The sequence below is a fragment of the Pseudophryne corroboree genome, chromosome 6 (genome assembly GCF_028390025.1).
Source record: "Pseudophryne corroboree isolate aPseCor3 chromosome 6, aPseCor3.hap2, whole genome shotgun sequence".
Taxonomy (NCBI): domain Eukaryota; kingdom Metazoa; phylum Chordata; class Amphibia; order Anura; family Myobatrachidae; genus Pseudophryne; species Pseudophryne corroboree.
In genome coordinates this window covers 43,359,915-43,375,945 of record NC_086449.1, presented here as the reverse complement: position 1 = coordinate 43,375,945, position 16,031 = coordinate 43,359,915, and the positions used below count along the sequence as shown (strand labels likewise).

Sequence of the window (16,031 nt, the reverse complement as noted above, 5' to 3'; positions counted from 1 at the left end):
CTCACTGACAGCGGTACATCCCCGCCTCATTGACAGCGGCACATCCCCGCCTCACTGACTGCAGCACATCCCCGCCTCCCTGACAGCGGCACATCCCTGCTGCCTTGCGATGCTTTTGTACCTGTGCGGGAGGCAGGGCCTGACATGAGGTGTGGACTAGCCCTGTGCTGGGCGTCCACCCGCATGTCACAGTAAATTATCATAGATGTGCTACTTTTAGCACATCTACAATCAGATATGAATGACCCCTATGGTTTGCTAGGGAATGCTGCTTAGACACACATACAAGTTCTGACGTTGGAAATGTAATATATGTACAGTTACTGAGTAACTACAAGTACCAGCATGCTACGATAGCCTTTACAACACTAGGGCCCTCATTCTGAGTTGATTGCTCGCTATCTATTTTTTGCAGACCAGCGATCAGATAGTCGCCGCCCACGGGGGAGCGTATTTTCACTTTGCAAGTGTGTGATGGCATGTGCAGCCGACCTGGACAAAAATGATTTTTGCCGTTTCTGAGTAGGTCTGAACTTACTCTGAACTTGCGATCACTTCAGCCTGTCCGGTCCCGGAATTGACGTCAGACACCCGCCCTGCAAACGCCTGCATTTTTCCAACCACTCCCTGAAAACGGTCAGTTGACGCCCATAAACGTCTTCTTCCTGTCACTCTCCCTGCGATCGGTTATGCGAACGGATTCTTCGCTAGAAGCATTGCACAGCAATGATGCTGTTTGTACCCGTACGACGGGTGTGCGCATTGCGGTGCATATGCATGCGCAATAGTAACCTGATCGCTGCGCTGCGAAAAACGGCAGCGTGCGATCAACTCGGAATGAGGGCCTATGTACTGTGGATGTAAAAACAAAATGGATTATTTTTTGTGTGTTTTGTGTGTATATATTACCCGCACTCTGAAAGTCAGGTACAAACTTCACTCTGTTTATGACAGTGACTCAAGTTGCAATAAGGAAGAAGCAGCCGGAGACAAAGATATCTCACTGATCCAATGTACATTCTTTCCATCTCCGGAGCTCTCTCTGCCCAGCGGCCCCAATCTTACCTTTTACCTTCCATCTAATTGGTGGTGCCCCCCCCAGGAAACATGTGTACCGGCGACTGCACCAAGTTTATAGGGGTGTCCCTGTACCCCTTCTGTGCCCTCTGTATGATCTGCAATATTCTGCTACTCTTCCCGGGCTGGAGCACCGATGCTGTGAATAACTCGCGGGAGAGGCTCACCCCTGAGGTTCTCTATCTCGGGGGACTTCTTGGAAATGGAGTTCTGGTAAGTGAAGGAACAAAGGGGGTAATTCCAAGTTGATCGCAGCAGGAATTTTTTTTAGCAGTTGGGCAAAACCATGTGCACTGCAGGGGTGGGGGTGGGGGGCAGATATAACATTTGCAGAGAGAGTTAGAGTTAGGTGGGTTATTTTGTTTCTGTGCAGGGTAAATACTGGCTGCTTTATTTTTACACTGCAATTTAGATTGCAGATTGAACCCACCCCACCCAAATCTCTCTCTGCACATGTTATATCTGCCCCCCCCTGCAGTGCACATGGGGGGTAATTCCAAGTTGATCGCAGCAGGAATTCTGTTAGCAATTGGGCAAAACCATGTGCACTGCAGGGGAGGCAGATATAACATGTGCAGAGAGAGTTAGATTTGGGTGTGGTGTGTTCAATCTGCAATCTAATTTGCAGTGTAAAAATAAAGCAGCCAGTATTTACCCTGCACAGAAATAAAATAACCCACCCAAATCTAACTCTCTCTGCAAATGTTATATCTGACACACCTGCAGTGCACATGGTTTTGCCCAACTGCTAAAATGTTTTCTGCTGCGATCAACTTGGAATTACCCCCATGGTTCTGCCCAACTGCTAACAAAAATCCTGCTGCGATCAACTTGGAATTACCCCCAAAAGGCAGAAGTGTCCTTAGCAGAAGGAGGTGAGACAGGAGGATGGAGGGAAGGAGGGGGAAATGGAACGCTTTAATTTACATGAAATTAGGGAAAATATTTTATTTATTCAGATCATAAACTGTATACTGTTTATTGCAGCACTGATGTACATTGTTAGTATTCAGCATGTCTATAGGTGGGTACACAGTACACACTAGGCGATGTGCTCAATAAACGATATTGCCTAGTGTTCTCTCTCCGGGGCCGGTCGCCCAACGACGGGCATACACACTGTGCGATATCGCTAGCGGAACATGAATTGGACGATGATAGAGCTGCATGCACGCCTGAGACTACAACCCGCGGGGCCGTGCATCGCTCATCGTTTACAGCGTACACACACTAGTCGATGCAGTAAGCGACGTCACTCAGGAAGGCTCAAAATGACAATTAGTGTATACGGATCTTAATGGTGGCACTGGCCATACACCTGGACGACCAGTATCCGATCAGATTTCAGGCAGGATTTCCTTTCAATTCTCCCGGCAGATCTGGACACACGATGTGTCGTTAAACAGTCAAAAAAAACCCCCCATTAATAATTCATTAAAAAAATTCCAGGGAAATGCCACTCAAAATCATACGATGCATCGTATGTGCATAATGCATGGTACGATGGCCCTCATTCCGAGTTGTTCGCTCGTTAGCTGCTTTTAGCAGCATTGCACACGCTAAGCCACCGCCCTCTGGGAGTGTATCTTCGCTTAGCAGAATTGCGAACGAAAGATTAGCAGAATAGAAATTTCTTAGCAGTTTCTGAGTAGCTCGAGACTTACTCCTACACTGCGATCAGTTCAGTCAGTTTCGTTCCTGGTTTGACGTCACACACACCCTGCGTTCGTCCAGACACTCCCCCGTTTCTTCAGACACTCCAGCGTTTTTCCCAGAAATGCCAGCGTTTTTCCGCACACTCCCATAAAACGACCAGTTTCCGCCCAGAAACACCCACTTCCTGTCAATCACGCTACGATCACCAAAACGATGAAAAAACTTTGTTACGCCGTGAGTAAAATACCAAACTTTTGTGCTAATTTACTTGGCGCAGGCGCACTGCCAACATTGCGCATGCGCAGTTTGCGACTAATCGCTCCGTTGCGAATAAAACTAAAGAGCGAACAACTCGGAATGACCCCCGATGTGCACACGATTACGACAGATAATATGGGTTACACGTATGATCCTTTGATGCAGTTTGTGACCCGTGGGGCCGTGCACAATGCATCAATCGACGCATCGATATCGTGTATTTGTACACAATATTGACCTAGTGTATGGCCAGCATAGCTATTATTCCAGGAAAAAAAGCATTTGGATAACTAAAATGGAATGACTAATACAGTATTTACAAAAATGTTCCCTAATATGTATACTTATTATCTTCTAAACCCTATTTTAAAGTTTCTTCTAACCTATTCACTTGTGAGCTGGAGATTTTTGCTGACTTCTCTGAAATGTTTTAAAAGATAATAGCAGTGACATATGAACAGAGGGTGTAGCAGGTGCAGCCACTTCAGGACTGAGAGGTGAGGGGTGTCTGGCAATGGCCCTCATTCCGAGTTGTTCGCTCGTTAGCTGCTTTTAGCAGCATTGCACACGCAAGGTCGCCGCCCTCTGGGAATGAATCTTAGCTTAGCAGAATTGTGAACGAAAGATTAGCAGAATGGCGAATAGAAAATTCTTAGCAGGTTCTGAGTAGCTCAAAACCTACTCCTACACTGCGATCAGTTCAGTCAGTTTCGTTCCTGGATTGACGTCACAAACACACCCAGCGTTCGCCCAGACACCCCCCGTTTCTCCAGCCACTCCCAGAAAACGGCGAGTTTCCGCCCAGAAACACCCACTTCCTGTCAATCACACTACGATCAGCAGAACGATGAAAAAACCTCTTTAGGCTGTGAGTAAAATACCAAACTTTTGTGCAAATTTACTTGGCGCAGGTGCACTGCGAACATTGCGCATGCGCAGTTTGCGACTAATCGCTCTGTAGCGAAAAAAAATAACGAGGGAACAACTCGGAATGACCCCCAATGTCTGGTTTCTTCTAACACATTCACTTGTGAGTCAGAGATTCAGCCGACCTTACTGAATGAACAGAGGGTGTAGCAAGTGCAGCCAGTACAGGGCACGGAGGTGAGGAAGACCTGCAAATGCCTAAAATATCTGCAGCCAATGGTCCCTAGAATGACTCCATGTCTGGTCATAACCTGTTGGACATTATTTTAAAATGATGGTTACCGTGCACCTGAAGGAGCGTTCATCGTAGGATTCAATGGACACTACGTTTTGTTAAAGCACCCTCACGCCACGCACAGCGAATGTGCTCCGTGATGGACAGTATAACTGTCTTTGAAGGAAATCCCCATCCGGATGTGATGATCTTCTTATGGAGATGGATGTCTGACATGATCAGTGGATGAAGGAATAGTCCTGTTTACTGTCACCTCTTTCTGTAATTGCAGGTCCTGATTCCAGCAATATGCATCCAGTACATCGGCAAACGAAGGACCTGTATCAACCGCTGTGGGGTGAGATAATAGCATTACTACATATTCTGATGCCAACAGAAAATCACAAAAATAGCACAGACATTCTCCTGATGGTTACTAAGTTGCACTGGGTTCCTGGATTTGATTCTGACCAGAGACCTATCTGTGTGGAGTTTCTATATTCTCCCCCTGTTTGCATAGGGTTCTTGCCAAAGTCCAATAACCTACTGGTAGGTTACCTCATTACTGACAAAGGCATGAACCCTAATGTGTGGTAAGACTGTAGTGTCCATTGGCGCAGGGACTGATGTGAACAAGTAAATATTCTCTGTAAAAGTGCTGCATTATATGGCCAGATCCATGGGGCAATGAGACACAAGAGAGGACCAGTAGGCAACGAGACACAGGAGATGGCCTGTGGGCAATGAGACACAAGAGAGGCCCAGGGGCAATGAGACACAAGAGAGGCCCAGGGGGCAATGGAACGCAAGTGAGGGCCAAGGGAGCAACGAGAGTTAGGAGATGGGATTGGGGCAATGCGATGCAAGAGATAGCCATGGGACAATGAGACATGAGAGGGCCAGGGGGCAATTAGACACAAGAGAGTGCCAGGGTCCAATGAAACAAAAAAAGAAGTCACAGGGCAGGGAGACAAGAGATGGCTAGTGGGCAATGAGATGAGGGTGTTGGAGGACAATGAGGCATAAGAGGGTAAGGGTAAATGAGACATGAGGGGGATAGTGGACAATGAGTCAAGAGAGGGCCAGGGAGCAATGAGATATGGGTAAGTACAATGACAGACGGCAATGAGATATGAGACGGGGCTGAGGTGATGAAAAATCATCACATACACTGCGCCATTCTGTCCAGAATCCATTTCAAGCTACTCACCTACAAAATCCTCACTGATACCTCCCTCTCATAAATTGCTGAGCTTGTCACAAGATACCATCCTAAATTCCCTTCTAGATCTATCTTTACATGCACTTCCCTTTTCTCTGTCAAAGGTCACTGTTCCAGACCTCCTCCTGCTGCTCCCAACCCCAACTGACCAGTCTCTCCCCATTCTTCAAACTTTCAAGCACTTTTCCAAAACTTTAACTGCTGTCCTACTCCCAACCTGATACTGCTCCATATGCAGGTTCTACCAGCTCCCATCCTGTCCCAACAGCTACCTCAGCATCATCCTCTCCCTCCGGATGACCTCTCATGAGCAGGGGCCTCTCTACCTTCATGTATTCACCTTCCTTGTTCACCTCATACATCCTTGTTCTGTTTCTCTCTTGTGTTAACTGTTTTTATTGAAATAGTAAAACAATACAAAAATGTCACTAGAACACACATCTATGTAACCAACTTGTCATAAGAACAATATGAGCAGAGATAAGACTAAATAATATGAATGACAAAATAGTTCCATAAATAAATGGAATGCAAGAAAGGCAGGTAGGAGCAAGGTAGGAATATAAGATGCAATATGATAGAGATCTAGGATGATGATGTGGGAGAGGGAACGGGATGCCGCAGAGAAAGCTAGTTGTATAAGGAGAGTACATCACAAACTAAGTACAACCTTCACTTGGAGAGGATGGATGGGAAGGGGTTGGTTGAGAAAGGAGGGGATGGAGTGCTGTGGGTTTGGTGGGATGTGATGCCCTGATGTAACAGAGTTAATTCTAGATGTGTATTGGGTCAATAGAAGAGAGTGAGGAGGTGGAGGGAGAGGAGGGTGATGAACAGGTCAAAGCCACAATGGGGGTCGGAGAACTGAGTAGAGATAAGGGTCATGAAAAATGACTACTTAGAGATGGAAAGGACAGCAACTGTATGATGAGAACATACATTTGAAATGGAGGAAGTCTGCATAGTAGCATGATTTCCACAACAACCGCTCGGCAGTTTGTGAAGACTTTGCAGATATCTGGTGCATTTTGAATGCCATGGTTGAGGTGTTGCTCTGTGGGGCCGAGTAGTGACTGCCGGAGCCAAGCCAAGAGTCAAGAGCAGAAGTAAGGGAGACATTACATAGGGAAACAGCTTTTTCAGGAAAGAAGAGAAAGACAATAAGTGAGAGAAGACAGTCTGATAAGGAGAATAAGGTTTCTGTGTTGACAGCCTCAAGGTTACGCTTAGTGATGATGGCCTTGGGAGACAGAGGTGGTGATGGAGTGAGGGATATGTTAAAAGAGATGGTCAGAGAGGTGGTGGGGAAATTGGTTAAATTAGAAATATCACCATGGTGAGTGAAGACCAGATCAAGCTAGTGTCCACTCACATGGGATGGTGAAGAGGCCCATTGGGTGAGACCAATTGATAATGTGAGGGTATAAAGTTTAGTAAAAAGGTTAGTGGGAGAATCCATAGGAATATGGAAGTCACCTAAGATGTGGAAGGGAAGGTCTGAAAAGAGGAAGTATGTGAGCCAGTAACCAACATTGTCAAGGAATTTGAAGCTATGGAGAGTGGGATGATAAATGACAGCTACTCGAAGGTAAAGACTTTGGAAGAGGCAAATAGTATTAACCTTGAATATAGAGAATGCAAGGGATTGTTCTGAGGTTATGATTTGGTAATAGTAATTGGAGGATAGAAGTACCCCAACTCCACCACCAGTGGTATCTCCAGAGGAGGGGCTGCAGTGCAGTCCAAAATTCAAATAGGGGAGCCACACCAACTGCCAGTGAGTCTGTTTGGGATCACAGTTGGTGGCAGTTGGTGTGGCACCACTATCTGAACTTTGCACTGTGCTGCAGGCCCACCACTGGAGCCACCACTGACACCACCATGGTGATCCCCGGGGGTGTGTGAGAGTACTTAAATCTCCCATAGGAGAGCACCATGGGAGAAGTGGTGTCTTAATGGGAAATCCAGGTTTAATTGTTGGTAAGAAACTTCAGGCAACTGGAGAAGAAGAGGTCATGGTGGGGACCAGATTATTACAGACAGAGTTGGCATTCCAGATGGCACAGGAGAGAAAAGAATGAGATTATCAGGGTTGCTGTAGCATGGAGTAGAGATTGCTTTAGAGCACGGTAATGAAGAAAGTGTAGGAATAGTGTGGTTTCCCGAATGAGGAAGGGTAAGTGCAGGTGGTGGGCAGGGTGATGTTTCAGTGTGATGTGAAGGTAAGGAGAGGTGACTGGGAGAGAATGGAGGGTGCAGGGCTCAGTTTTGGCGTAGTGGGACCATGGTGAAGAGAGACGTGATTGAAAATAGGGTGATGGGAAATGCATGGGCTAGAGGAGGAAGAGACTGGAAAGTGGAGGGAAGAGGTGGGAGCAGGTGGTAGAAAAGAGGATTATGTAGTTGCTGATTATGGGGGGGGGGGCGATTATAGAAAAGAGGGGCATGTGTTGAGGGAATTTGGGTGGAGGAAAAAATAACAGTAATGATGGAGAGTGTTTCAGATATAGGAACCGTGCAGTTAAAATGTTAATATGGGAAAAAGAAGGACAGTACTGGAAATATATAGGCACAACTGCAGTAGTCTATTGGAAGATGAAGTCTTTGGAGCTGTTATGGGTGCAGGACTAAATAAGTAAGATCAACAAACAATGTTAGAAGTTATGGGAGTGGAGCAGTGATTACAGTCAAATAAAGATACAGCAGTTGTACAGGATGCTATAAACAGAGCTGTGTAGGAAAACATACAAACAATAAAAAGTGCAGCAAACTACGTGGGAGTTCCTTGCAATGACCAAGCAAGGCGAGCCGACAGGAGTGTCCAGGATTTCTAGGAAGCAGGCGTTTGAGTTGCAGAGCGACCAAAATCACAGCAGTTTGATAAAAGTAGTTTCTTTAGTTGCAGAGATTTCAGGTTGGATGTTCTCCGTCTGTTTTACTCCTGTTTAACTAATGTATAACTCAGCAGTTTCCTGAAAATGTAATGATTTGATTATTTAATGTCTTTCACACAGGGTCTTTTGCCCTACACCTAATTAGACATGTATGACCCCACACTTTTCCTTAAATGTGATATTTTCTTCTCTGCTTGATTATGTTTTGTTCGTGTTTACACCGGGCACGGGGTTGCAGCATACGCCCCGAAATAAGAATCGTTTTTCTACTTTTTCCAGACTCCAGAAATGTGTTTAGCCAGAAATCTAGTATCTACTTTCAGGACTGTTTCTGGTTCTGTTTCTTGTTAAGGTTTTCTTGTAAGTTCCCCCTTGTTTGTTTTCTGCCATCATGTCTTTCTGACTCCCCAACCTGTCCTCATATCACTCCTACTACCATTAGCCAAGACAATACATCTTCAGAATGCAACAGGTTATAGGTTTGAATCCTAGGTGTGGCAGTATATTGAAATGTGTTCATTAATAAAGGGCATTGTCACTAAATAACAATGAACCCTCAAGTGCAGCATGAATATAAAGGGGCATCATAACACAGGCTTTCCTTGAGATCAATCTTGATATGCCCTTTCCCCATGAGGCATGAACCTTATGTCCCTATTGAAAAAAAATAGAGGTGGTGCCAATGCTCTTTCTGGCACAGGGCACCAAAAAAATCTAGTTACGTCTCTGGTGTCAAGTGTCATATGTACAATGTCAAGTTTCTGCACTGTTTTTGAGACTGTTACAAAATGAGATGTTTTTGGAACAAGGTTCTCTCACTTATTAACAATACTTTTAAACTATGCTAGGTTCCCGATCCCTCTAGACTGCCTATATTTAAACCTCATAAATTAGGAGCTACGTGAGGGAAAATCCACAATAATTCCTTCAATCACTATTATAGTTACCTTAGCCAAGAAATTGATTCTTATTCATTGGACAAATCACCCTTCTTCCTCCATTGCCAAACTACAACAGAGGGGTAAATTTACTAAGATTCGTATTTTCCAGATTCAGGTCAAAGTTCAATCACGAATGACATCGACAGTGTAAAATTGCAACTTTTTGAATTGATTACGACTAATTTACTAAGCTGTCGTATTCGGGTTTTTCTTTTCTTCCGATGTCGATGTCATTCGTGTTTTTTTTTATATTTTTACGGCAGTGATTAGCAAAACACTGCCGACTTTTTTTACAATGAATCTCGGCCGGATCTGTGTGATCCGTGCTGGGGTTCATTTTTTTTTTTTTTTTAATTAAACACTGTAAAATAAAAAATAAAAATGCGTGGGGTCCCCCCTCCTAAGCATAACCAGCCTCGGGCTCTTTGAGCCGATCCTGGTTGCAAAAATATGGGGGGAAAAATGACAGGGGTTCCCCCATATTTAAGCAACCAGCATCGGGCTCTGCGCCTGGTCCTGGTCCCAAAAATACGGGGGACAAAAAGAGTAGGGGTCCCCCGTATTTTTAAAACCAGCACCGGGCTCCACTAGCTAGACAGATAATGCCACAGCCGGGGGTCACTTTTATCTAGTGTCCTGCGGCCGTGGCATCAAAAATCCAACTAGTCACCCCTGGCCGGGGTACCCTGGGGGAGTGGGGACCCCTTCAATCAAGGGGTCCCCCACCCCAGCCACCCAAGGGCCAGGGGTGAAGCCCGAGGCTGGCCCCTCCCATCCAATGGGCTGCGGATGGGGGGGCTGATAGCCTTTGTTGTAAAAGAAAATATATTGTTTTTAGTAGCAGTACTACAAGTCCCAGCAAGCCTCCCCCGCATGCTGGTACTTGGAGAACCACAAGTACCAGCATGCGGCGGAAAAACTGGCCCGATGGTACCTGTAGTACTACTACTAAAAAAATACCCAAAAAAAGACAAGACACACACACCGTGAAAGTATAATTTTATTACATACATACACACATACATACATACTTACCTTAAGTTCCCACGCAGGTCGGTCCTCTTCTCCAGTAGAATCCAAGGGGTACCTGTTGAAGAAATTATACTCACGAGATCCAGGGGTCCAGGCTCCTCGGGGAATCCAGGTGTAATCCACGTACTTGAAAAAAATAACAAAACTGTGTCCCGACCACGAACTGAAAGGGGACCCATGTTTGCACATGGGTCACCTTTCCACGAATGCCAGAAACCCACTTTGACTTCTGTCTAAGTGGGTTTCTTCAGCCAATCAGGGAGCGCCACGTTGTAGCACTCTCCTGATCAGCTGTGTGCTCCTGTCCTCACTGACAGGCGGCACACGGCAGTGTTACAATGTAGCGCCTATGCGCTACATTGTTACCAATGATGGGAACTTTCTGCCCTGCGGTTGACCTAAAGTGACGTCACCGCTGAGCAGAAAGTTCCCATCATTGGTTACAATGTAGCGCATAGGCGCTACATTGTAACACTGCCGTGTGCTTCCTGTCATTCAGTACAGGAGCACACAGCCGATCAGGAGAGTGCTACAACGTGGCGCTCCCTGATTGGCTGAGGAAACCCACTTAGACAGAAGTCAGAGTGGGTTTTCTGGCAGTCGGGAAAAGGGGATCCATGTGAAAACATGGGTCCCCTTTTAGTGCGTGGCTCGGGTAAGCGTTTTGTTATTTTTTTCAAGTACGTGGATTACAAAGGATTTCTCCGAGGACCCTGGGCCCCTGGATCTCATGAGTATAATTTCTTCAACAGGTACCCCTTGGATTCTACTGGAGAAGAGGACCGACCTGCGTGGGAACATAAGGTAAGTATGTATGTATGTGTGTATGTATGTAATAAAATTATACTTTCACGGTGTGTGTGTCTTGTGTTTTTTTGGGTATTTTTTTAGTAGTAGTACTACAGGTACCAGCGGGCCCGTTTTTCCGCCGCATGCTGGTACTTGTGGTTCTCCAAGTACCAGCATGCGGGGGAGGCTTGCTGGGACTTGTAGTACTGCTACTAAAAACAATATCTTTTCTTTGACAACAAAGGCTATCAGCCCCCCCATCCGCAGCCCATTGGATGGGGGGGGACAGCCTCGGGCTTCACCCCTGGCCCTTGGGTTGCTGGGGGGGACGACCCCTTGATTGAAGGGGTCCCCACTCCCCCAGGGTACCCCGGCCAGGGGTGACTAGTTGGATTTTTGATGCCACGGCCGCAGGGCACTATATAAAAGTGACCCCCGGCTGTGGCATTATCTGTCCAGCTAGTGGAGCCCGGTGCTGGTTTTAAAAATACGGGGGACCCCTACTCTTTTTGTCCCCCGTATTTTTGGAACCAGGACCAGGCGCAGAGCCCGATGCTGGTTGCTTAAATATGGGGGAACCCCTGTCATTTTTTCCCCCATATTTCTGCAACCAGGATCGGCTCAAAGAGCCCGAGGCTGGTTATGCTTAGGAGGGGGGACCCCACGCAATTTTTTTGGGAAAAAAAAGCACTTTCCCACCCCTTCCAACTGATATACATGCACGGATCTCATGGATCCGTGCATGCCTATCCAATTACGAAAAAAAAAAGCAGGTCTGTTTTTTTTTAGCACTTTTTTACGAGTTGTAATTTTTCACGGCAGTGTTTTGTTTTTTTTTGCTTTGCACTTCTTAGTAAATGACCGAGATTCATACTTAAACAGCCGCGTTTTGACCGATGGTGTATTCATTCGTGATTTTTTCCTAGGACTTCAAAATATTACGAATGCCCTCATCACTGCCGTGATTATTGCTTAGTAAATTACCGAGATGACACTTTGATGAAAAAACGGCATCTCGGTCAAAATCGGGAGCTTAGTAAATGTACCCCCTAGTGTGATGGTGATGTGGATGATGGTGATGAAATTGATGACGTGGAGGAGGATGATGATGATGATGATAATGGAGATGATTTGGATGATGATGATGATGATGGTTGGAACGATAATGGTGATGACATTGATTGTTGGGATGATGATGATGAAGATTGTGATGCTGATGGGGATGATGAAGATGAAGATTGTGATGAAGACTGTGATGCACACCCACATTAAAAATTAGATTTTGATTTGCAGTATTTGTCTATTTAAATGCCATTTAAAAGGTGGAGAGAGAATTTTGGGGCGATGTTCCCTTTTGGTAGGTGATCAGAGAACATCTCTCTTATGCCAGGGGATGGGATCCCTCCTCAGAGGTGGTGGCCATTAGTCCTCAGCCCATACTTTTAGCAGAACGTCTCTTGCACCTCCCAGATACACTATATAGAAGATTTCTAAATGCACTTAAACAGACACAGGTGGGTAATTTAATACATACAGTACACGAGGAGAAAACTGAGCATCACTGTATTTTATTAATAGAAAAGAACATCATTTTCAATTCACAAAGGAAGTGGTTTAAAATCCACGGTAATTGGACTTTGAGGGACAGTCATTGCTGTTTCCACCATGCGTATTTCCAGCATAATCCACAATCATGCAAGAGATCCAGCAGAGTTTTTCTATTGACGATTCCAAAATCCTGAGCAAGCTGCTTGTTACGTGCCAGGTGGACAATTGCAGAGATCTGAGCATGTAGAAAGTGACGGTATCCCAGCATGCTCTGCAGCTCCTCACTGACATTTTATGTACCTACTGTAGTCTTGTTCCTCCATGCTGCATCCGATGCATTTTGTGGCGAGCAGTGAAACACGTATATGGTATAAAAGGTAAAATAAAGCGATGCACTTCTTTTTTCCCCCCCAGATGTTAGTGTCTGTCATCCTGGCTGCAGTGGCCGTGTGCGGTGCCATCTACGGATTTGTAACCTCATTGCTGGGTCTAATCAATGGCCCTGTGTGTTATTACCAGTTCATCAACGCAGATCCACGCTGGACGGCCCCTTTCAAATTGGAAAGCGAGTATACAAGGTGAGACTCCAGAAGTGGCTAGACCTCCCCTGCCGCAGCCTAACCCTAACCCTTCCCCTAGTGCCTAACCCTGACCCTCCCCTGCCGCAGCCTAACCCTAACCCTTCCCCTAGTGCCTAACACTGACCCTCCCCTGCCACAGCCTAACCCTTCCCCTGCCGCAGCCTAACCCTAACCCTTCCCCTAGTGCCTAACCCTGACCCTCCCCTGCCACAGCCTTACCCTAACCCTTCCCCTGCCGCAGCCTAAACCTAACCCTTCCCTAGTGCCTAACCCTGACCCTCCCCTGCCACAGCCTAACCCTAACCCTTCCCCTGCCGCAGCCTAACCCTAACCCTTCCCCTAGTGCCTAACCCTGACCCTCCCCTGCCGCAGTCTAACCCTTCCCCTAGTGCCTAACCCTAACCCTTCCCCTGCCGCAGCCTAACCCTTCCCCTAGTGCCTAACCCTGACCCTCCCCTGCCGCAGCCTAACCCTTCCCCTAGTGCCTAACCCTAACCCTTCCCCTGCCGCAGCCTAACCCTTCCCCTAGTGCCTAACCCTGACCCTCCCCTGCTGCAGCCTAACCCTAACCCTTCCCCTAGTGCCTAACCCTGACCCTCCCCTGCCGCAGCATAACCCTAACCCTTCCCCTGCCGCAGCCTAACCCTAACCCTTCCCCTGCTGCAGCCTAACCCTGACCCTTCCCTTAGTGCCTAACCCTAACTCTTCCCCTAGTGCCTAACCCTGACCCTCCCCTAGTGCCTAACCATAACCCTCTCCTGCCGCAATCTAACCCTAACCCTTCCCCTAGTGCACAGGTTCTCAAACTCGGTCCTCAGGACCCCACACAGTGCATGTTTTGCAGGTCTCCTCACAGAATCGCAAGAGAAATCATTTGCTCCACCTGTGGACCTTTTAAAATGTGTCAGTGAATAATGAATACACCTGTGCACTTGCTGGGTTACCTGCAAAACATGCACTGTGTAGGGTCCTGAGGACCGAGTTTGAGAACCACTGCCCTAGTGCCTAACCCTGACCCTCCCCTGCCGCAGCATAACCCTATCCCTCCCCATACTGCCTAACCATAACCCTCTGCTGCCGCAGTCTAACCGTAACCCTATTCTGCCATCTGTGCAGAATTTTGGCATTTCACATGTTGACATTTTAAATACAGCACTAACACCGCAAACATGTTGACATTTTGAAAACAAAATCCCTAATAAGTCGCGTCTGGCACCAACTTATTGGGGCTAATTGAATAGCCCCCCCGGCGAGACAATTACCCGTGATCACTGATCGCAGGTAATTGAATACCGGCCTAACAGTAAAAAGTGATAGGCAAAAACAAAAGACCATATTGCCTCTCCATGTCACGTAATGACGTAGACCGATGAGCCACGTCATATAACTAACGTTACAAATATCTCACTTTCACACCACAGTGCCACGCTTACCTGCCGATCTTCTCTAACCCATTTATTGGGCATTCTGGGTTAGTCTAGGCCCACATATAAAGGACCAATGGAGATATGAGCATGAAGGTTAGATCCATGGACCAGTGTTATCCTGGCATCTGTGGTGCAATAACAATATTTTGATGTAGAGGGTGGTTAGCCCCGGAAATCACTCTGAAAGCCATATGAAACCTGAGCTGGCCCACACTGGCTCGGAAGACCGTAGCGATCGCCGTGACACCAAAACACTGCAATGCAACCAATGCAAGTTTTCGGGTTGGCGATAATGTCAAACATTTTTTTTTTTTACATTGGGCACACGTATAAGCTATTTTTAATGATGCATGTATCTTAAGATATGTGCGCCTCAAACCACAGCCGCAGAACCGTAAATATATAGTCAAACCCTTGTGCCTATGCCTCCTCCTGTTATAAATGTATAAGAAAAATGATCGCTCTGATTTATCCAGCTGCAAATCCTGGATTGCGCAGCCTGTGCCAAAACAAGGTGGAAAAACCAGCAGGTGTGCGTACACTTATATACCCCATGCCTCCTCCTCTTCCCACAGCCTGGACAGAAGTTACCTCTTCCAGAGAGAGTTCTGGTTGCGCTGCATGATGCCAGTGGGCGTGGTTGAGTTCAACGTCATCTTATTCTCCACCATTATGGCGGCCAGCGCTCTCCAAGTGGTCCTGTGCCTTATACAGGTCATCAATGGTGTGTTCGGCTGTCTCTGCGGCACCTGCCAGGAGAAACTACAGTGAACTGTGAATGTGAGTATACGCCTCGTAATAAGCAGTATGACATAACTATACTACAGGGAGGCTAAATAGGAGTCTTAGGGATCTGTTTACTAAGCCTTGGATGGAGATAAAGTACCAGCCATTCGGCTCCAAACTGCTATGCCACAGGCTGTGTTTGAAAAATGACAGTTAGGAGCTGATTGGCTGGTACTTTGTCTCCAGCAACTTTATCTCCATCCAAGGCTTAGTAAATAAACCCCTTAGGTTCAAAGATGAGATATCTGACATGTTCTAGAGTTCCGTGCCATTCTGAGTCGTGCATATAGAGAAGGGAAGCATGTTTCCCATGCATTTCTTGCATAGAGCATCAAGCCAGGGGTGGATCCGGGGGGTGGCAGTTTGGGCGATCAAGACAGTACGCAACCCACTCTCCTGCCCACTGCCGATAGCTGCATCATGTAAACACTTTGCGTACCACTCAGAAGCAGACCCTTTGTACAAACTACACATACCTACCTCACTGTAAGCTACTGCATACTGCCAAATAGTCCTGCATGTCATGGGACGGTCCTGAATGTCACTGGGAAAGGGCTGTGTGAGCTGTTAGTTTTGGGTTACTGAAAGTTATAGGCATCTTGGTTTCAGTAAGTTGTATGCAGAAGTGAAGGAATGCATGTTTCTGTGAACTGTGCATAGGGATGGCACCGGTGGCATA

The 16,031-nt window shown here is 46.6% G+C and overlaps 1 protein-coding gene across 2 annotated transcripts in view; it reads left to right on the top strand.

Moving 5' to 3' along the window:
* Positions 1-1,107: 1,107 nt before the first annotated feature.
* Positions 1,108-16,031, top strand: part of LOC134936024 (transmembrane 4 L6 family member 5-like) — a 56,457-nt gene continuing 41,533 nt past the window's right edge. The window contains exons 1-4 of one of the 2 annotated variants that reach the window (XM_063930925.1): positions 1,108-1,290; positions 4,425-4,490; positions 12,973-13,136; positions 15,142-15,346. In XM_063930925.1, the coding sequence (XP_063786995.1) occupies positions 1,108-1,290; positions 4,425-4,490; positions 12,973-13,136; positions 15,142-15,337 (609 nt within the window). In that variant the 3' untranslated portion in view covers positions 15,338-15,346. Of the gene's footprint in view, positions 1,291-4,424; positions 4,491-12,972; positions 13,137-15,141; positions 15,347-16,031 lie in introns of those variants that run through there. The other variant, XM_063930927.1, reaches the window with a different exon arrangement.